Source organism: Urocitellus parryii, chromosome 2, assembly GCF_045843805.1.
Source record: "Urocitellus parryii isolate mUroPar1 chromosome 2, mUroPar1.hap1, whole genome shotgun sequence".
Taxonomy (NCBI): Eukaryota; Metazoa; Chordata; class Mammalia; order Rodentia; family Sciuridae; genus Urocitellus; species Urocitellus parryii.
In genome coordinates this window covers 67968291-67992236 of record NC_135532.1, presented here as the reverse complement: position 1 = coordinate 67992236, position 23946 = coordinate 67968291, and the positions used below count along the sequence as shown (strand labels likewise).

The following is a 23946-nucleotide window of genomic DNA, read 5'->3' as shown; positions in this document are numbered from 1 at the left end:
CAAAATAGTTTCTATGCAGAACTGGGGCCATTTAGGTGAAACCAATTACTACAAATAAAATGTTTTACCCACCTGTCACTAGGAAGAAAACCTGAAGATTCTTCCTCTTTGTTTGGTATATCATAAGAATCAACTGGCCTAAAATATTGACCAAAAAATAAAAACTTACAATCAAAATATAAAACTTTGAGACAAAATAATGTTACTCTAGCCTCTTTATGTAAATGGTCTGTGGATTAATAACCAAAGATAAAGTATTTCAACCAATCACTTTGAGCTTTACTTTCCTTCTGCTGCCAACAGACATTGGTTACTCATACATCACTCATTCCACAAGTAGGTATTGGGTGCCCACCATGCCCCAGTACTGCTCTAGGGCTAGGCTACAGAAGTAAACAAATCAAATTTGTTGGCCTCTTTGCACTTACACTTTACTGGGGCAGGCAGGCCAACAGAGAGACAACATCATAATAGAAAGCAGGATAAGGGCACACAGACAAGAAGGAAAGAGTCATATGTTTTAAATGAGGTATTCTGGAAAATCTAAGAAGGTGACATTTGAGCAGAGATTTGAATAAAATGAGTAAGCCACACAAATAGGTGAGGAAAGACATTTTCAGGCAGAGAAACAGAAAATATAAAAGTCCAGATGCAGAGTACGTTGGACATAGAGGCCAGTATGGCTGCAGCAGACAAATATGGGCAAGAGTGGTGGGCATTAAGTGGTACACAAAGGGACCAAGACATGGCTTGGATAAGACTTCTGTACCATGCTGAGGACTGGACAGTGTTCTAAGGGGACAGGAAACCATCTGGAGAGTTGAGCAGGGAATTATGGTGACATGATTAGATTTGTGATCTAAAGGCTCTGTTGGGATTCTTGCATTCACTTGTGCAGAGAAAGGATGGTAGCAGCAGAAGACCAACAAGGTGCTTTGAAGTGTAATGCACACAATGAAGCCAATCCTATTTAAACTCTTGTGCAACATTCAGTGGTGGGGACAGACCTCCTGTACTGGTATATTTTGACCGAAGTTTCCCTCTCTATCTCTGCCTGGCGCTTCTGCTCTTCTGCACAGTGCTTCTGCGCCTCAGCCTCAGCCTCCCGCCGTTTCTTCTCCTGTTCTTCCTGAGCTTGTTGCTCCTTCAGTTTCCCCTCTCTCTCAAGAATGAGTTGTTCCTGCAGCTTCTGTCTTTGGTCCTCATGAACAACATCCTCTTCCTGCTGTCTCCTCTCCTCCTCTCCTGCTCGAGTTCCTTCCCTGTCAGAAGACTTGGACCCTTCACTCCAGGTGGCCTCCCAAGTGGCAATGGCGGGTTCCCGTGTGGTCAGAGAAATGCTGTTTGAGTTTAGGACCATCAGTTCCTATGTGACCAGTGGAAAAGAGAAATCCATCTCAATCTGTGTATCAATAATTTCACATACATAGATACTAATTTTTAGGTATTAACTGTAGTTGCCCATAATTCCATTGATTTTTTTTCCTCTTGGTGGATAAGGATTGAACCCAACACTTCACACATGCTAGGCACACACTATACCACTGCACAGTCATTTTGTTTTATTTTATTTTAAGACAGGGAGGGTCTTGCTAAGTCCCCAATTGTTTCAAACTTGCGATTCTTCTGCCTCAGCCTCCCGAGTAGCTAGGATAATAGCTAAAGGCGGCCTCCCAAGTGACTGAGATATAACTTAGAGGAAGAAGCACTGAAGTTCTATTAATATAATTATTTAATGATATAATAGAAAAACTAAGAGAAAGATTGAAACATCAAGGCCAAACTCTAAACCAGTTTTTTTCAAAAAACTAGAGAGGTGAACATGTGGCCAAACTCAGAGGAAATGAGGAGTCCCTTGCTTCTCAGCTAGTTTCACCAACCAGGTAAAGAGAAGGAAGTAAGCAGCCTGTTTCAATGATACCTCATCTAAGTACTTGGAATTCTCTCTCTCAGCCTCCTGCTTAGCCCTTTGCCACTCTTCCCTCAGTTTCTCTTGCTCACGTTGATATTTTTCCTGTGAGAAAACACAGTGTATTAATCAATATTAATAACTTTACATTTTTTTAATAACTTTACATTTTAAGCAGAATCTTTCATTAACACTTTGGTTCTCCCTAACCTCAACCTCTAAATACATGATTTTATTTTCATTTAACCAACCAGATTTTAGTCCCTAAAGTAGCAGAGAATTTTAAGGAACTAAATGCAGATGTCAGAAAAGTGTGCATATACCAAATTAGATGCATATCTACCGTTTACCATGGACATAATTCCTCAAAGCTTCCAGCTGTGAGAAAGACTAAATTATTCCGTATCGAACCTAGTCAATCACTGAGGAGAACTAAGTCCTCACAAAGACTATTTACCTTTCCTGAGTGCACCCCTCATGTACTCTGAAAGTACATATAAAAGCTAATAAAAATGATTTTTAAAGGATAACTCTGGAAATCTTCAAAATGGAAATCTAATTAACGCAAAATGTGCTACCTACAAAACAATAGAGATGAAACTGTTGGTTTTATTTTTTTTAATTTGCTTTTCTATACTGGTTGACATGGACCAGAAAGAAGCCATGAAAGCTAAGCCTAATTCCTATTCACTCATGCCATCCCACACTACCTGAAGTAGTCGGTCCTGCTCCTTCTGCCACCTCTCCTGCCGCTTTCGCTCCTCCTCTTGATCCCATGCCCAGCGACTGGGGGCACTGAGGGTTGGAACTGGAAGCTAACAAGTTAGCAAAGAACAACAATGGAGTTTCATTAAGTCATCTATTGAACCACTTTCACAAATATCAATTATTCATCTTACACTCTGCTTTGTACTGTACCAGAGAAGAACTAGCTTAATATTTCAAAGTAACTCTTCTCAACTTGGAGGATACACCCTATGCAACTGAAAATAATGTAAGCAAAGCTACTGCATATGAGTTTGTTCCCACCAGCTCACCTTACTTATTCCCAACTACAAATGAATACTACTTACATCAGGAACCACAGAGTCAGAGCTTCCTGCTTTGCAGCATGTGGGCAAGGAGGGAAAAAATACAATATTAGTCTTTTTGTTTCTATAAAATAATTCCTTTCAGAAAGTTACATCCTAACTATCCCTATGTCAGTATACTAAGTGACATAAACTTTTTTAAAACAAGTCAATATATCCTTTTTTCCCTTTAATTTCATATGTTATTCTTCCAATTCAAAGCCAATAACAAGAAGATTATCCAGGGGTGCCAAAGGCACACACTAGCTCCAGATACCAGAGCTGAATCAATGGACATCCTGAAAGCATTTTAGGGTTCTTTTATTACTAAAAAAATAAAAGATCTCACAGTTTGGTCTAACAGAAAAAAAGAGAATCTCAAATGTTATAACATATAACAAATTCAGTTATTTACTTGCAACTGTGTAATTGTAGTATGACAGCTACAAGTCATTTACAAAAAAAAAAAAAAACATGCCACTACAACATATTCAAGAACATGTAACTTTACTATCATTTGCAAAACAAGTAGTCAAGTTTCATGTTTGAACTTCAGGGCACATTCTTATTATTTTTATCCTTAGGAGCCCACATAAGTATGTGTCTGTACATAATACAATGATCATAAAAATGTAAACTTTCAGAAAATATATTAGTATACGCTATTTGTAAATTTTCCTGAAACCTCAGTTGTCAAAGTATTTCCTTCTGTAATTTTTTTAAGAAAACTGCTTTGAGACAGAAAAATGGTCTTCCAAGAATAGTTTATTGAAGAAAATAAAGTCAAAATTAGAATCAAGATACAAAAGGAATTATTTTATTTTGGCCAATTTGAGTAGGAGTATAATATTATTTCACTTAAATAAACAAAGAAAACAATAGTTTAATTTAAAAGATGAACCAAAACACTAAGGATACTGACACAAACAGACATGCAAGCTATTTCTGGTTAAAAAGTGACCTTCACCCACCAAAGGAAGAACAGTAGGTGATTAACACAATATACACAAGTCCAGTATCATGTTATAAGACAGGTTTGTGTTTCAGTAATCTTAAAAGGAAGAATAACATTTTAGACAGCAACAGCACAATCTGCTCCAGCTGTTGCATCTCGAATGTTGAACATTACTTTTAAGTTCTTCATAGCAAAAAAACAGAGCTCAAATTGCATTCATGAGACAGAGCAACCGACAAACGTGAAAGGGAGGCAATGTCACATGCATCACGTATTTGTGAAACAGCCCTGCCCAACTACACCAACATCAAGAAGCCCAAAATGCACCTGTCCTCAGATGCAATTCAAATTCATTTATTACTTTGAAGTCACATTGACATTCCAAAGCCACCATCCCATAGCAACAAATAATTCTACTCTTTATTCACAGCATTTTCACAACCAAAAACAGGTCAGTTTTTAAAGATTGGTCAATTATATGTTGGTGTAGTGTAATATTATGCAATTTGTAGAAAGTAGTAAGATTTAAATGAAACTCCTCATTTCTTACTGTTACCACCCAGTAGAAAGACATGTGTGTTTAACAGCATCTCAGTTTTTTTGTTTTTATTCGTTTTTTAATCAGTTAAAAGAGAAAAAAACCTTTATAGCTATACAAAGGACACACAAAGACCCATTACCACAGAGGTAGACCCATGAACTGTAAGAAAAGCCTGATGAGCCTAGGGAAAGAATGGAAATGGGTTATGTTGCTGGGTCATAATGACAGCCAAACTGAAGAGGCTCAGTGCCCAGAACCACAGACCATCAGAAGAATGGAGAATGAGAACAAGTCCATAAAAGGGAACATACTATTAGCTTTGTGGTTTACCTTGTTCAAAAAATTGTGATCGTCTTTTTAAGTTTTTCAAAGAAATGGGTTCAGATGCTAGTTGGAAAATAAAAAAAATTAATAATAATAAATACCATATCATTCATTTTAATTTCTCACCACTGGTAAATTAAATGATACCTGACACACCTTTCAAATCTGTAGCAATTTTTTTTTTTTAATGACAAAACTAACAGCCACAGAAGACATGAATTATTTTAAGGGATACAGACACACATATTTTAGTAGTCTATATTACATTTAAATTAGTAAAAGGAACAAAAAATATCTTCATTAATAAATTTTAGTAGACAACATTCATACTTTCACTGCTGTGAAAGTCATACAGTCTGTGCTAGGTCACAAAGCTTTAGGGAAATAAAAATTAACACATTTTGCTAAAGTTAATCAATCCAACATTTTTTTCTGCCAAAGAATTTTCATAACACTGATGAATAAGAACTGAAAATTATTGGGGAGGAGGAGGACAACAAAATAAATAACAGCTACAGAAAGATCAAATGAAAACAAATGCTGAAATTATGTTTTTTTTTTCAATCTAAAATATTTTGCTCTAGTTTTCAAAATCTTGTAGCTGCTAACTTAGACAAAATGAAGTTCAATCAAAAAAATTAGAAAACAGTGACTTCTCCCACATATCTGTGACAAGAGTATGGCATAAAATGTAAATGTGATTATTACTTCATACTGGTTGCTGTTTATTTTCTAAACAAAATCTTCAAATGGCAGGGCCTGCGTATAGTCCTACTGTCACTAAAGCATTAGATGTCTTTATCAGTTGGCTCTGCCTGGGCCACTGGCAGAAGAGGACCAAGATGCTTTAGAGATTTGGTATCAGGAAGAAAAATAAAAAAATGCCTGTTTTAAAACTTCCTTTGATTAAAAAATAAATTTTAAAAAATTAAAATATAGTCATTTCTATTGGAAATGAAATATAAAGAGAAATAATTAATGAGGGAAAGAAAATTTATAAATTTAGGTTGGATTTGACATAGTGTTCAATAAAGTGGCAAAGTTAACAAACACTATACAAATCCATCCCATTCTTGGCAGCCTGATTTTATGGTAAATGAAGCTTCATCTTCTTTGGGTATCCTTCCCTGTCATGTTGATCAGAGAGATCTTTGTTGTGTATTTTGTATGCCTGAAGAATGGCACATGGTGTACAATAGCTAAATTATTTGTGTCTGAGCAGAAAAAGAAAGAGAATGATAACTCCAAATTTCCCTAGATATTGTGCCTTTATTTTTAAATAACGAGTGTGACCACTAACAACTGATACTACAATTGGCAGTTCTCTATTAAGATTAGCTGTGTCCAAGTTTGTCTCTTTCACAACAATAAAGGGAAAAAGGAAACTTTATTCATTGTTTTTTATTTAATGAAGATTTCCTTTGCCAGCATGCCACAGCCAGAAAGCTGCTGGTCTCAGGAAAACCTGTTCTTATTTGGCTTAGGCACACAGGACCCAGAACATGCTGCTAAAGTTTTGTTTGCAGTTCCTGAACTATTTAACGCTGGAATCAAACGCCCTTCCACCTGTTTGCAATTGGATCTGTGTGCTAACCTTCTAGTTTCAACTTGCAGTGGATCAGTTTTTCTCTCAATGAAATTAATTTTAGAATAGCAGAACTTGGGAGCTATGACTTTTTCTACATTACAGATGTAAATGATAATGTGATGTTTACCTTTTGATTCAATAGTGTTGCTTTCATCATGAATTCCATTGATTTCTTTGGATTCAGTGTACTAGAAAGGACAAACATGCTAATTAATATTCTCTTCTATTGGACTTTGAGCTTAAATAATGCATTTCTCATCAGAGAGAGTAACTTTTAACAAGATTGGTTTTAAGGCTATTGATCCTCAAAGCTTTTTACATGTAGCAGAGACTTACATTTTTTTCATTATCCTCCATTATTTGTGGAAAGACTAATGACTAGCTTCAGGCAAGGATGACCTTAAGTTTAATCAGACATTAACATTCTAAGAAATATGGTGGACAATCAGAACCATGATTGGAAAAGGCTAACTTGGCTTGTAGCTACTGTCCAAGGTATCTTGGATGATTATTGGCATTTTAAAAAGAAATATAGGTTATATTCTTTTTATTTTTTTTGTGTTGGATTCTTGATTCATTTTTGCTCAAACTTTACCTATTATGTATACATACGTATGTAAATAAACAAGTGAAACAAATGTTTTCCTAGAATACAAAAATAAGAAATATGGTGGACAAAATAGTCTTTAATCCATTTGGCTTAACTTAATAACTAAGTAAAATGGTCATATAGGAATCTCTAACATTTAAATTGTTGCTTCAGAATGTAACAAGATCTCTATTAAGTAAAAGTTTTAGTTACAAATTTAAATTATTAATTTAAATGAAAAATTCATACTCTAAATAGACACATTGTTTTCAAAGCCTATATAAAAAAGTATTTGACACCTAAAAAAATTCTGCATAATTTTAGAATCAATTAATAGAACTGATTATATCTTAATCACACACATAATTCTACCTATCAAATACACCCACACAAGAACTAAAAATGCTTGATGAGGTTTTATATTGCACACAATGACTACATTCCCTTTGCCAGTAAAGACTAATGAACATATAGAAAAGTTCTAGTGCATAATTTTACATAATTGCTACTTCACATTCATGAGATCTGAGAGATTGTTGTAATGATGAAAGATTGGTAAGAAATACCTGCAAAACAACATTATGAGATCTTTTGATTTTACCATTACATAAGTCACTAATAATACCCCATTAATGGGTAAGGCCATATGACTTTCAAAAATACATTTTATTCTCTTTACTATACATTACCTATTCAATTACTTATGTTTTAAATGTGGAATTTAAATTGCTTAAAAAATAAATTTTCTTCTGCAGATATAATCTATATCATGGCTTTGTCTCTGTAGTATACTCCTAGTTCTCAAAATACTTACAGTAGGGCTCTGAAGGCTTTCGGAGAAATCAGTTGTTACTGATAGATCTGAAGACTTGTCTGAATTGTAAATTCCAGAAGTTGTATCAATCCACTTTGTTTCGGGTGAACCTATAATTTTGGTAGCCATACTGGTGAGATTGAGGGTTTTATGCCGTATAAATGGCAGGGAAGGCTGGTCTTTGCCCCAATCTGATTGGCACATGAAGATCAAGAAATGAGTACACATAAATGATGAAGTGAAAGAATAAAGTTACTGAAATGCACATATACAAAACACACATATATAAGACAGACAGACAGAAAAATCAAGTAGTGTGCAGAAGAATCACCTTCCCAAACACAAAGGTTAAATCACATAAATGATGAAGTGAAAGAATAAAGTTACTGAAATGCACATATACAAAACACACATATATAAGACAGACAGACAGAAAAATCAAGTAGTGTGCAGAAGAATCACCTTCCCAAACACAAAGGTTAAATCATGTTAGTCATGAAAAGACTAGCAAATTTATTGAATCTTTCCATAAACCATGACTAAATATTATATTTTATGTAATAAGATGGTAGGTATGCCCTTTCACATCCAACCTCAACTGGGAACTCAGAAATACAATGATAGAAAATGTATACTGAAAGTTCTTTGAGAACAATAATAGGAATATGACCAATCATGCTTTTATACCAGTGAAGTTACGCTACTGCAGAGAAAGTTAAAGCACAGTATTTCTTAATATTCAACATCCTTACAAATGACTCCAAATGCAGTTACATTTGCATTGAATTGATGTTTGCATTCAGTCCGATCAGGATATAAACTAGTCATATAATGCAGAATTCAGTAAGTTTGCTAGTGAAGAGTTTTCAGACAGCATACTGAAAGAGGTATTATACAAGATTTGTTCCAACATAAAAACAAGACGCTTTTAAGCAACAAAGTAAAATGAAAAAATACAAAGTTATTAAAGCAAATTGTTACAACCACTTGCCAAAGACCAGTTTCCCATCTTAGAAAGCCAGACACAGTAAAACTCACTCACCAGACTTCCCATGGCGCCTGACATCCATCACTAGGTTTCCAGTTTCTCTAGCACGAGCCATGGTTTCCTCCCACTCTTTTGTATCCTTATATGTAAACTTGATGTTGTTAACAGCAATAATCTCATCATCTACCTGTAGCTGAGAAAATTCTGCTGGGCTACCTAAAATTAACATAAAGTAAATTAAATAATCAATTGTCTTAAAATCCTTTATGGTCTTTTAGTCAATGCTTCTTTAAATTAAGGAAAAATAACATCTTAATCTCAACTAACAACTTCTCATTGTTTTCAGATGCAGAAGAGTTACTAGATTTTTTTTAAGCTATTAAATATTTGGGGTGAGTATTTACAACAAACAAGGCACCAAAGGCATTTTTTTAATTCTAGTAGTATGCATCTTCATTGATATTGAAAGGAGAAATGATAAGTTCACTATCCAATAAAATTTATTAACCTCCTAAGGACAAAGAAAGTCTCAATTATTTTCAGGTTAAAAATTTGATATGTGGGCTGGGGTTGTGGCTCAGTGGTAGAGTGCTTGCCTAGCTTGTTCGAGGCCCTGGGTTGGATCCTCAGCACCACATAAAAAAATAAAATAAAAGTATTGTGTACAACTATTTTAAAAAATTTTTAAATGTGATATGTACTATACTTTGAGTTTGCACATCTGATACTCTCTGGAAGGGAGCAGAAAGAAATAAGGACAATTAATATTATATAACATTAATACCATAACTAAAATACCACTACCTAATTGAAGCAATCAAAAGAAAAATCAATGTTGACATGCAATTTTATGTAGCTAAAGTATATAAACAAGGGCTTCCTCTTAAATATAATAGCTCTCATTTTAATTTTAGGCCTTATAATAATAATTGGCAAAGTTTCTGGGTTTAACTTGTTATGACCCTGGGTGGAGGAGGTAATCCCTTTACAAATATCTCAAGACCTTTTGCCTCCACGAGACTCCATAAACAATATATGATATATTAGTATGCGCAAAAAACACCACATTCAGCTGGCAAAGTAGGTCTGTAGTGGAGTGCCCACCAAGCAGGTGCCAATTCCTGGGTTCAATCCCACAAACCACTAAATAACAAACATAATGGCTATTGATAAAAATTTCAATCAAAATCTGCAATTAAATTCTATTTGTTAGCATTTCAAAAAAATAAGCTTAAAATTGAAAAATTCTGTAAAAAGTCTTCTTCAAAACTGAAATTAATTAGGAAATGGGAATAAACAATGTATGAATCTGCAACCCCAACTAACAGTCTCAGGGAAGAGGGTACATCTTCTTTATTTACTAATGAATTTTCACATTAGTAAAATGAATTAGTAAATATATTTTTTTCTCTTATAACAAACAAACCAATTTCTGCAATTTCCACCCACCCCCTCCCCCCCAGGATAGGATAACAAAGGAGAAGACAGTTCAGTAGAGTAAAATCTATGATTTACCTTCCTCAACTGATGCCACAAAGATCCTGGAAAGATCCCATTTTATTGTAAACCCAAAGTCAAGGCTGTTCCCAGGCATCTGGTTTATGCTGATTCTCATATCACTGAACTGATCCTGAAAACAAAACATGAAACGCTGGTATCAGGTGTCACTGGCACCCACACAGAGGAAAGTCTATCCAGGCAAGACAGGAAGCTGCACACAAAGCACACTTGAATTATTTCATCATAAACTGAAAGCTTCATCCTTTCTTCCTTGGCCTTCATAAAAGTATAATAAAATACTTATTTATATAAGTATCACCAAGTTTATTACTTTTTCTGCTAAAATAAGAGAAAAATCTATCAAGAATAAATATTTTTCTTTGTATACTACTATAATTCACTTAGTTATTGATAAATCATAGGTTTTTGCCTAAAATCTAATTTACAAACCACTTATTTGCTGTCCAGGAATGAAGCATAGTGATTTGCATTATTTATTTAGTTATTTAGGCACTAGGGATTGAACCCAGGATCACTTTACCACACATCTCTATTTTATTTTGAGACAGGCTCTCTCTAAGTTGCTGAGGCTGGCCTTGAACTTTTGATCCTATTGCCTGAGCCTCCAGAGTTAACTGGCATTACAGACATGAACCATCACACCTAGCTAAATTTATGTTTAAAATAATAACATATTTATAAATAAAACAAAACCTAACTCCAATATTGACCATATTTAGCTGAATAATTTCAAGTGGTTTATAGACACATAATTCATCTACCAGTGGTGTCCTATCAAGGACTACTACCATCCCCCTTGCAGGGATCTCAAATTTGACAAGGCGTTTTTGTTTGTTAAACTGCCACACAAAGACATGATGATAAAGCATAGCTGCTACACATGCTGCAAAATGCACAATGCTATCACCCATGAGAACCTACTCTCTAAGATGCCAAGAGGATCACTATGAGACATCCTGAGCGACAGATCATGACTTCACAGAAGTAACATCAGCCTATAAATGTCCAAGAATAATAGTCTGTTCAGCAAAAGGCAGAATTTTATTTCTACTTCTGTAATTTCATGTTCACCACACAAAAACACATCCTAAATTCTTAAATTTCCCAGGACTTTCTTAAATCATTTTCTAAACCAGATTTCAGTTTTATAGTAAACTCAGTAAATTGTGAAAACTTCACCTTTTATGATTTACATATTTTACTCTGTAAAAAAGACATAGATTTTTCATATAATGAGCTTACCAGAGTAGTCCTTCAGTTCTGTATTTTATAAGAAACTTATTTTATTAAGTTCTTCCTAAAGCTATTTGACTCAAGAAGATAACCTACTCATTCTTCACTTTAATTTGGCAGTTAAATCCAAACCTAGGGCCCAGTGGGCAAGTAATAAAAATTTTTGCCTAAGTTTCTCCACCCATAAAACAAGTTTAAAATTCAAGTGACCACATTCTGGGAGAAACTTGGAAGAGAATCTAAGAATTAAAAGAAAGGCAAGGGCCAGACATATGGTGCACGCCTGTAATCCCAGCAACCAAGGAGGCTGAGGCAAGAGGATCAAAAGTTCAAGGCCTGCCTCAGCAACTTAGCAAGACCTTGTCTCAAAATAAAAAAGTGCTGGGGATATAGCTCAGCAGTAAAGCATCCTTGGGTTGAATACCCCTTTCCAGGACAAAAAAAAAAAAAAAGAAGTAAAAAAGAAAAACAAGGAAGGCACTGAATAAAGAATCAATGACTTGCTATGCCAGATGGACACATAAATGTGTTATAAAATTATTTTTTTTTCTACAGTTTGTGCCTTTATTCTGTACAAGACAAAGTACTTAGAACTTTGGAAAATAAAGATGAGTTAGGCACAATTGTTTTTCTCAAGAAATAATTACTAACAATTCAAGAATGAGTACAGGATTTTTTTTTTTTAGCAAGAAAAAACATGTTGCTAATAATATAGAAAAGTTTTCAACAGAAAGCCCTTTGCAAAAGGCAGTTTAAATAGGGTTGTCCAGATGTAGTCATAACATTCATTAATAATAAGTCTCATGAATACCAATCTGAATATAAAAACAAAAAAAAAACCTTTACTAAGAATAGAAAAAATTACTGGTTAGTTCTAAACAAAAAGCATCGTACACTTAAATTTTAGAGTGACTAAATGAAAAAAGTGGTCATCTTCACATGTGGTGATGAAAATAAGTGATCATGCTTACACACACACAAAAAAAAAATCTGACTTAGAGCCAATTAAAATGTAGAATTTATTGCTATATAAGAACACAGAGATAAACGATGGGCTAGATATTCAAAACACTAATTGAGGTTTTTCAGCATGAAGAATAAAAAACAGGATAGAGTTTTACTAAATAGTCTCCAACTACATACTCTGGGAGACAGCAAGTGAAAATTAGCCTTTTCTACCAAATATAGGCTAAAGGAGAATGAGCCTGAGCCACGGAGGGAAGAGATTCACAATTACATTAGATCAGAAGAACCACCCCACTAAAGGCTGTTCTTATGGAAATGAATAAGTCTCTGAACATGTTAAAACCACCTCTCTCAAACTGTTAACAGGGGACATCACCTACCTATAGTTACAGTCTGGCAGACTGTTGTATGGACCCTTGCCATGTGGGCAATAACAGGTGCATTCCTGTCAATAACCAGGTGATCGGTATGTCACTGAGCTTGGTAGAGCCTCTCTCTGTCACTATGACACTCATTTTCAAGTTTTTTTACTTTCAAAACCCTACTTTCAAATGAAAATCTTATTCAGGCTGCTTCCTCCCCCCAAAAAATATACAGAAAGTATTATAACTACAGCTCAGGACAAGGCTTGTGGAGTCCTGCTTGTATAGCCTATCCCTTGTGTCACTCCCTGAAGCTCCCCTGCACATGCCTTCTTTTAGTAGATTATCTCTGAAATGCCTTGCATGTGAACATAGCTATGGTTATATTAAACATAAAATGATCCAACAATGATTTTTTAAAAATATTTTTAGTTGTAGATGGACACAATACCTTCATTCTATTTATTTATTTATTTTTTATATGTGGTGCTGAGGATCGAACCCAGGGCCCCACATGCACTAGGTGAGTGCTCTACTGCTGAGCCACAACCCCAGCCACTAAACAATGATTTCAGGTAGGATTTCTACTTCCTTATTTTTCTCTACAAAATATATGGCAGGTAAGCATATTACAAAGGAGCTGAGTGTCACAAGTTGACAATGGGGGAATTATCTTTTCAATGGATGGAACAAGATTATAAATTACTGGGGAAACCTAGATTCTTGATCAAGTGGTTTTAGCTCTCCATGCCAGAAAAGAGATGTTGAGATGTTCTCTTCCAACATTGCAGCATCTAAAATAAAATCAAATTCCCTCAAATTAAGTACAGTTTAAACACACATATATACTGAAAGCTAAGATTAGGCCACCGTTAGCCTGATGAAGCAGAAGATTCTAAATTTTTAAAGAAAAACAAAATGATCTGCAGCATAAGAGTAAGATTTATTTTTCCTAGATCTGCTGAATTAAGATTCTCATGTCACCACAGAAGGGAATTAATAAAGAACAGAGTCAATCTTATGTTTTATCAAGTACAAAACTATTCTGACTTTTTCAATTAGACAAATTTGTTGACTTAAAGGAAGCCTATTTATTTGAGAAAATGAACACTAAAAATAGATTTGGATTGTAAAGTCAGGAACGACAGAGGAAACACAATCTTTGGATTGGTGTCCACGTGGTTCTTTAGTGTCTTTCAGGGATTTAGTGGGATACAACACGGCTACAGTTTGGAACTGGAATGTTCCCCCAAAGGCTCATGAGTTAAATATTTGGACATTAGCCTGTGGTGTTACTGGGAGGTAGCAGAGCTTTTAGGAGGTGGGGCTATCTCCAGGAAGCTAGGTTATTGGGAGCATCACCTTGAGGGACTATAGGGACCCAGCCCCTCCTCTCTCTTTCTTGGCTTTCACACTGCTACAAAGTAAGCAACTTGGGTCCACCATACACCCCTACCAAACATGATAGTCTGTCTTACCACAGACCCAAAGTGACATGGCCAATGACCATAGACTAAACCACTGAAAACATGAGCCAAAATAAACCTTTCCTCCTTTTCAGGTATCTCAGGTTATTTGTCACAATGACAGAAAGCTGAGGTAAACAACCATCAAATTATGGCCCAGGGATAATTTCTCTCACCAAAGAGACATCTAAATCTTTTCCTCCATCCTCCACACCATTCTCCTTCCAAAGAGGCAGGTGGTGTTTCCACCCCTACCGATTTACACAATGCTTTCCAAGCTTATCCTGCAGCCAAAGCCCTCTTCAGTCTTCATTCCATGCCACCTCAGGCTTCACACCAGGCACTGCCAAGGATCTCTACTTTTGGGAAAGAGTCTTCTAAGTCACCCACTACCCCAGTTTCTCTTGCTCCCCCCACCACATCTCTGTGGCCACTTCTCTGTTCCCCATAGGCTGCTCCTCTTCTTTCTCTCCTACTTTCATTTTGCTGTTGTTCCCCAGTTGCCCTCTAACCATTTTCACTACATGTTTGAGAAAAAGCATTAACTGCCATGAATCCAACCATGGTTTAAATCCAACAGTTCTAAAATTAAAATTCATTATCTTCCTCCCCAAACCGGCTCTTCCACTTCTTGTTTTTCAAATCTTGGGTAACTGCATCACTAACTACCAGTTGCCTGAGTTAAAAACACTGGATTCTTCCTAGGCCCTGTTCTTCTGGCTTCCCCAAACTTCACACAACAAACCACACACTTTCCAACACACACACACACACACACACACACACACACACACGCGATTTTGAACTTTTTTAAATTGTTGATGGCCCTTTATTTTATTTATTTATATGTGGTGCTGGGAATTAAACCCAGGGGCCACTCGCATACTGGACAAGTGCACTACCACTAAGCCACAACCCCAGCCCCACACACATGATTTTTAATAAAGTAATATCAAGTTCACAACCCATAAATCCACCTGAATTGCTCCATCCTTCCCACCCTCCCTCCGGCTGTCATCTTAGTTCGGACTTGGTTCCCCATCTCCTGTGGCCACCTCCTAACTATCTCTCCAGCCCCCTGCACGTCTCCTCTACCTTCCCCACAGCGGCCAGAACATCAGTCACAGAACATTTGATTATTATATCAAACCCAATTTTAAAACTGCTGGTAGCTCCTATTGCCTATTTGATAGATTTTAAATCCTGCATTTTAGATATAGACTCAGTTATGGTTTAATTTTCAGCAAAAATATACCACCTTTCCTCAAAATGATTTTATCTTTATGGACCAGAAGATATCTCAATTCCTACCAGTTCTAAAATTCTAAAAAATATCCAAAGTAAAAATAAGTAAACATTTGGTGTTTTAACAATATATAAGGCAGTTCTCATTTATATTTTTCATAAGTATTTCATATATATATATATATAATATATATATATACACACACACACATATATTTAAATTTAGGATCAGAGGGTTGGTGTTGTGACTCAGTGGTAGAGTACTTGCTTATTAGCACATGTGAGGTACTGGGTTCGATCCTCAGCACCACATTAAAAGGAAGGAAGAAAGGTAGGAAGACAGGCATTATGTCCATCTACAATTAAAAATATATTTAATTAAAAAATTTAGGACCAGCAAAGTAGTAGGATATAAAATTAACAACCATAAATCAAAGGCATTTCTGTATATCAGTGACAAATCCTCTGAAAGGTAAATGAGGAAAACTACCCCATTTACATTAGCCTCAAAATAAATAAATAAAATACTTGGGAATCATCTCAACAAAAGAGGTGAAAGATCTATATAATAAAAATTACAGAACCCTAAAAAAAAGAAATCAAAGAAGACCACAGAAGATGGAAAAATCTACCTTGCTATTGAATGGGCAGAATTAATATTGTCAAAATGACCATACTACCAAAAGCACTATACAGATTTAATGCAATTCCAATCAAAATCCCAATGACATTCCTCATAGAAATAGAAAAAGCAGTCATAAAATTCATCTGGAAAAATAAGAGACTCATAATAGCCAAAGCAATCCTTAGCAAAAAGAGTGAAGCAGGTGGCATCACTATTCCAGACCTTACACTATACTATAGAGCAACAGTAACAAAAGCAGCATGATATTGGCACCAAAGCAGACTGGTAGACCAATGGTACAGAATAGAAGACACAAAGACTATCCCACAAAAGTAAAATTATCTTGTACTAGACAAAGGTACCAAAAACATCCACTGGCGAAAAGATAACCTTCTCAACAAATGGTGCTGGGAAAACTGGAAATCCATACGCAACAAAATGAGATTAAACCCCTATCTCTCAACATACACAAAACTCAACTCAAATGGATCAAAGACCTAGGAATAAAACCAGAGACCCTGCGTCTAATAGAAGAAAAAGTAGGCCCTGATCTCCATCATGTGGAACTAGGACCCAAATTCCTTAATAGGACTTCTTTGAAGTAAGAATTAAAATCAATAATCAATAAATGGGATGAACTCAAAACTAAAAAGTTTCTTCTCAGCAAAAGAAACAATCTGTGAGAACAGAGAGCCTACATCTTGGGAGCAAATCTTTACCCCTCACACATCAGACAGAGCACTAATCTCTAGGGTGTGTAAAGAACTCAAAAAGCTAAGCATTCAAAAAAACAAATAACCCCATCAATAAATGGGCCAAGGATATGAACAGACACTTCTCAGAAGATAATATAAAATCAATCAACAAATATATGAAAAAATTTTCATCATCACTAGCAATTAGAGAAATGCAAATCAAAACTACTCTAAGATTTCACCTCACTCCAGTCAGAATGGCAGCTATTATGAAGACAAACAACAATAAGTGTTGGCAAGGATATGGGAGAAAAATGTACACTCATATACTGCTGGTGGGACTGCAAATTAGTGCAGCCTATATGGAAAGCAGTATGGAGATTCCTTGGAAAACTGGGAATGGAACCACCATTTGACCCAGCTATCCCTCTCCTCAGTCTATACCCAAAGGACTTAAAAACAGCATACTACAGGGACACAGCCACAACAATGTTAATAGCAGCACAATTCACAGTAACTAAACTGTGAAACCAACCTAGATGCCCTTCAATAGATGAGTGGATAAAAAAAATGTGGCATACATATATGCAATGTAATATTACTCAGCAATAAAAGAGAATAAAATCATGGCATTGCAAGTAAATGGATGGAGTTGGAGAAGATAATTCTAAGTGAAGTTAGCCAATCCCAAAAAACCAAATGCTGAATGTTTTCTCTGATATAAGGAGGCTGATTCATAGTGGATAGGGAGGGGGAGCATGGGAGGAATAGACGAACTCTAGGACAGAGGGGTGGGAGAGGAAGGGAGGGGACATGGGGTTAGCAATGATGGAATGTGATGAATATCATTATCCAAAGTACATGTATGAAGACACAAATTGGTGTGAATATACTTTGTATACAATCAGAGATATGAAAAATTGTGTTCTATGTTAATAAGAATTATAATGCATTCTGATGTCATATATAAATAAACAAAATTTTTTTAATAAAAAATCTAGGATCAGAGAAATTATATATGTGGCCTAAGCATTTTACCAGCCTCGGGCAAGTCACATAACTCAAATCTCAAGTACTTCACTAGCAAAACTAGGATAACACCACCTACTTTGAAGGTTATTAACGGGATTAAATAAAATATTTAAAAGGTACCAAGGCACATCAGTTGATGCCTAGTAATTATTTTCTTTTTCCATAGAAACAACATTAAATATGACATATGCACTGGCTAAACAGTTTCCAAACTAAAAGAAAACCCAACTAAAGAAAATCCTATTTAACTCTCACACACTTAGCTCTAAAGCCCAGCTGACTCATGCAGCATTCAACAACCATTTACAGTTGCAAGCACAGTGCTAATAGGGAGAAAGACAGACTTACTTTCTACCCTACAGAACAGGGTCTCATGAAATGACAAGACTAGTAAAATGCTGGGTACAAAGCCATTAATAAGAAAAGCTCTGGCTACTTAAAACAGGCACTTACAGGCTTGAGATCAGGAAAGAGATGTGTATAAAGCTTGCTTCCTTCCATACCCACCATCCTACTTTAAGGTACTGTTTTTAAAATGTCTGGAGCAGAGGTTTTAGAAGGGCAGTGGTTTTTTGTTGGATATAAGATAAGAGAATTCTGAAAGGACAGAAAAGAAAAAGGAAACCTGTAAGCAATTTTAGGGAAAAATTATGAAAGCCTTCTCTTTCCTTGGGTCATCCCCAGAATGGCCCTGGCAGTCCAGATTGGCAAGGGAGATGGGGCAGGGGGCAGAAAGGGTGGGGGACAGAGGAGAGAAAACAAAAATCCCATCTCAGCAATGGAGAGGGAAAGGGAATTCCTGTGGGCAAACTGTAAATGAGGCCACATTAAGTTCTTTCCTTCATTATGTTTTTCCTTCTTTATGGCATAAACCACCTTATAACAACAATTCTGTGATGGGTTCCTAACAAGTCTCACCTGCAGAGTCTGCTTTCTTAAAATAATTTTCTATAACATCACAAAGCTTACATTCCTTAGACACTCCTTAATCTTTAAATTCCCACACTAAATAATCAATAAGTACACTAAATTACCATCTGGATCAAGTTCATACTTCAGCAGTAATCAAGGCCTTGAATGCAGTTCAAATTAATATTAATTGCCAATAATACACAAAGGCTATATGGAAGGCACAGAGAATTATCCCTGAAAAGGGAACACCTAAATATATGGAGCAAGGAAGAATCTAACAAATCAAACTTTCAGGACTGCACAGTTCAATTTCCAGCTAGGGAGATGTGACATCTTGATTCATGAAGGAAGCAGTCCTCCTAGGCTCTGAAGGAACAAAAGGACATAAAACAGCAGGGATAGGTGAGGCCAACATTTTCACATGGGGTAATAATAAAAACAAATAAAATGTGTCAAGAAAGTATATGATGTGCCCAAGAAAAATGTCAGCTCTCCTTGTATAACTCAATCACCCCCACTTCCCTATGACATAGCATGATGTCACCAATCTTGGATCAGACTGCCTGGGTTCAAATCCTAACTCTACCATTTGGTATCATGTATGGCCTTGGACAAGTAACACAACCATTGCATGCATCAAATTGCACAACTATAAAATTGGGGTAACAATGATGGTGCTGACATCATACAGTTTCTCTGGAGCACAGAAATAACTAAGTCTAGCCTGACATCAGGACAAATGAATCTGATCAACAGTCTTATATGAAATGTACAACCATCTGACTACTTCCAAAGCATATACATTTGCAGAAAACAAACCTGAATTAGGGTAGTGGCAGCTGGGATAGACAGGAGAAACACTGATCGAGACTGTAGAGAAAGACATGCAAGCACACTACCAGCAAAGTGCAAGATGAGAAAGAGAAAGAAGATCAGAAGAACACCCTTTCACCCATCTACCAAAATATCTATATATTCAGTCACATACTATTTTTGATTCTGCTGTTCTCTGAACACCTAGAGGTTTTGGAGTTTGAAGGAAAGTTTGGAAGAATGTTGTGCAAGGCCCTTTACATATTCCTCATCAGGCTTTCATATCCTCTAAGTTAGTAAACTCCATAGGCTACTTTTCCATTAGGACAAAAATGAATACCCAAAGCATCATACATGGGTACATCACCAGATGAAATATACCAATGTTCAAGAATTCCAAGAGTTCCAAAGTTAAAAATAGCCTAATTTTTCCTGGTGGAATACTATTTCGAGTTTGGTGGCAAAAGAGCACAAATCCATTATTAATGAAATCTGAAACAATGTCACATGGATTTGGCCTCCTCTGAGCTGCAATAGCTTGGAACACACCCACACACCACATGTAGCTTCTTTTCTTTCATCCCTGGATGAGGCTTGTCAGCTGCCACCCTGAGGGAGGTCCCATCACCTTGCAAGCAACACATCAATCAGGCTGTTCTATTAAATTGTTGTTTGATAGGTGGAGGCAAACATACAAGTCCATAAAACAAAAGGTACCTTGCCTCTGTTTTTATTATTCATCCACTGGTACCTTATGTCCCTCAAGTATAATACAGGCCATTGTTCTTTTCCACTTGAAACCTATAATGCTAATTACATATTTCCAACTACTTAAAAATATAAGAAAATAATTTACAATTAATAATTTTGCAAGCTGAAGAAATTGCTTTTAGGCATATGTTTGTAAATATGCATGGGAAAAATTGAAAGAAAAAAAAACCCTAAATGTTAACAGTGATTATTTCTTAATGACGGAATTATGAGATTTTTTTTTAAAGAAAGAGAGACAGAGAGAGAGAGAGAGAGAGAGAGAGAGAGAGAGACAGAGAGACAGAGAGAGACAGAGAGAGAGAGAGAGAGAGAGAGAGAATATGAATCTTTTTTGTAGATGGATACAACATAATGCCTTTATTTTTATGTGGTGCTGAGAATCAAACCCGGGTCCCGCCCATCCTAGGCAAGCGCTCTACAGCTGAGCCACAATTCCAGCCCGAGAGAGATTTTTTTTTAAACATTTATTTTTTAGTTGTAGTTGGACACAATACTTTTATTTCATTTATTTATTTTTGTATGTGGTACTGAGGATCAAACCCAGGGTCTTGCATGAGCAAGGCAAGCGCTCTACCCAGACCCTGAGAGATTTTTATTCTTTATTCTTCATACACTTCCAATTTTTCTTAGGCATATAGTACCTTATAATCAGAAAATTTAAAAAGGAAAATTTATTTTAAGTTTTTAAAGCTTTTCTATACAAATAAAAATCTAACAATACTTACTTACCCCAAGTCATATACTTGGTCTTTCATTCAGCTAGATAAGAGAGTTCCAGACCAAGCCAAAGAACCACAAAGTTCCTCCATGCTAAAGGGTTCTTACAACTAACAATTTGCTTAATGAGATTTTTTTTCTAAAAGAGAAAAGCTTTCTGTTTGATTGCAAATCCTTTTAGTATGTTTCACTAAAAAGAGCATTTATTACATAATTCTCTTAAAAGTTAACCATAAGGGTTTTTTAACATTTTTTTAGTTGTCAATGGACATTTATTTTACTTATTTATATGCAATGTTGAGAATCAAACCCAGTGACTCACACATGCTAGACAAGTGCTCTGCCACTGAGCCATACCCTCAGCCCCTCCATCAGGATTTTAAATAGGAAAAACAACAAATCTTCATCTGATGGCATATTTTGTTTGGACTCCGAATGTTAAGGATCACAATCATTATACTGTAACTAAGCCTCAATATTCCATTAAGAGATAATGCACAACCCAAACTTCTGCACATTCTAAAGTAGAAATTAATACTAAAAGTCAGTAGGAGGTTAAGATAAAAGAGGAAAAAACTGCTATGTTCCTAGAGGCTAGCATATATCATGCGCACAGATTTCTCCTTCTGGCCAGTTAGCTTCCCTGGGAAGAGGATAAGCTTACCCACATGTACATCATATCTGTATCTAAAACCTTCCAAGTGACTCTTGCTGAAATGTGAACTTGAGAGAAAATACCAGACAAACCCCAAGGAGATTGGTCCATTAGGTTTTCACACAAAGAGATCACAAGGGTTAGTTGGAAGAGTCACAAATAAACATAATATCATTTTATATGTCACCAGCTAGACTCAACAGTCAGTAATATGGCTTCCAGAAATAAATCCTTAGGTACCTGAGCTGCAATGATAACAGCCTTCCCAAACTCACCTGGGACCTGGAGACCTCTCTTTGTGGTGAATTTCTTCCTTCTCCCGACTCAGACACTGAGTTTGGGCCTGACATTGAAGACAATGTGGCTTTAGAAGTGGCAGTATGGTCTTGGGAGAAAGATGAGAAGGTCTGTGTGGGAGAGGGCAACCTCACCACACCTTCTCCTGCAGCTGCCTCGCTCTTGCTGGATGAGCTTGAGACCAACTGGCTATTGTCAGGCTTCTGGGCAGGTGTGTTGAATGAATTATTTTGGATTCTCTTACTACCTTCCACATCTCCATTATACTTCCAGCCATCATCCATCTAAATAGGAAACACTGTTTTAAACTTGATATTCTGTTAGCTTTATTTTCTGCTTAAAAAACATTTACATGTTAAAACTACAAAAGTAAAATATACCTGACACAGCAAAGCATTGCTAAAAGCTTGGCATTCTTTCACACCAACAGATACATACTTTTATAAAGAAGAATTATTGTTATAATATAGGATTTCATACAAATTTCTGAAACTTGCTCTGCTTGTTTACATTACTCAAGGCCAACAGACAATTTCATAGTGTAGATGGCAATAATTCAAAACTTTAAAATTGTTCAACGTTTTTTGTCACTTCTAAAAAATATCACAACAAAATCCCATAGGTCTTTATAGTGGGAACTCCCCCTACACAATTTGGCTAGATTCATTATAATGATCAAAATTTGCATCTACATATATATCATATATATATGCATATATCATATATTTTATATGAACATATATAATTTCTAAAATTTAGGAATGTACTCAAAACATGTTAGAATGCCTATTTCTCTGCATCTTAACCAGCACTAGACATTTTCAGCCTTCTAAATCTTTGTCAATCTGATGGGTGGAAGTTTATACATCTCACTCTTGCTCCAATGAGACCAAACATGCTTCTATGTGCTTTATGTTATCAGCCATTTAAATTTCCTTGCCCTTATATTTGCCATGTTTTCTATATCAATTTTTCTATTATTTATCTTCCCCTTACCAAAGTATGAAAAAATTTTATACTTTAGAGATACTGACCCTTCATCTATAATAGTTTTCTTGACTCCATCAATCATCTTAACCATGATAATGACGTCTATCATATCAATTTATTTTTTTTAGTTATTAATGGATTTATTTTGTTTATTTATATGCAGTGCTGAGAATCAAACCCAGTGCTTCAACATGCTAGGCAAGCACCCTACCAATGAGCCACAATCCCAGCCCTCAATTTAATTTTTATGTTGTCAATATGCCTATACTTTCCTTAATATAATGATCACAGGTTTCCTGGCAGGTTTACCTCACCTCAAATACTCCAATTGTTTTAAGTTATATTTTTTTTCTCTTCTCTATTTTAAGACTGTACATTGGCAGAACTAATAGGACTTTGCATATTAATGTTAAGACTGTATTGCTTCCTTTCACATAATTCAGATAAACATGCTGGATGTGTGATAATTCATTATGAGAAAAAATGCCGCAATATTGTTTATCCTTCAAAATCCCAACAGAAATATGTATCTTGGAATAAACTATTTTAATAATTTTATTCAAACATATCAAGTTCTAATGTGAGAAATCAGGATAAAATAGCAATCTGTATATAAACTCCTAAAATACTTAGGTTAAACTCCAGAAAATTGCTGTTTTATAGGTTGAAAAGAGGTAACTACTGGCAATTTCATATTGTTCAACCTCATACTTTACAAAAGCAGTATCTGACATTTTTTTGCAGTGTGATGGGTTGAACCCAGAGTACCATGTACACTAGGCAAGTATTCTACTATTGTGCTACAACCTCAGCACAAAAAAATGTATTAGAAAAAAAAATAGTAGTTGAAAAGAATAAATGCACTGCT

The 23946-nt window shown here is 35.7% G+C and overlaps 1 protein-coding gene across 9 annotated transcripts in view; it reads right to left on the bottom strand.

Annotated features, from left to right (window-relative positions):
• Positions 1 to 23946, bottom strand: part of Lmo7 (LIM domain 7) — a 101716-nt gene that overhangs the window by 13253 nt on the left and 64517 nt on the right. For 2 of the 9 annotated variants that reach the window (XM_026407495.2, XM_026407501.2), the window contains 12 exons: positions 22067 to 22372; positions 10294 to 10408; positions 8833 to 8994; positions 7791 to 7981; positions 6515 to 6575; positions 4806 to 4862; positions 4615 to 4656; positions 2983 to 3008; positions 2620 to 2724; positions 1922 to 2014; positions 1008 to 1366; positions 73 to 138 (listed from right to left, as the gene is read on the bottom strand). In XM_026407495.2, coding sequence (XP_026263280.1) covers positions 73 to 138; positions 1008 to 1366; positions 1922 to 2014; positions 2620 to 2724; positions 2983 to 3008; positions 4615 to 4656; positions 4806 to 4862; positions 6515 to 6575; positions 7791 to 7981; positions 8833 to 8994; positions 10294 to 10408; positions 22067 to 22372 — 1583 coding nt within the window. Of the gene's footprint in view, positions 1 to 72; positions 139 to 1007; positions 1367 to 1921; positions 2015 to 2619; positions 2725 to 2982; positions 3012 to 4614; positions 4657 to 4805; positions 4863 to 6514; positions 6576 to 7790; positions 7982 to 8832; positions 8995 to 10293; positions 10409 to 22066; positions 22373 to 23946 lie in introns of all 9 variants that reach the window. The other 7 variants (XM_077795216.1, XM_026407500.2, XM_026407497.2 and 4 more) reach the window with 6 other exon arrangements.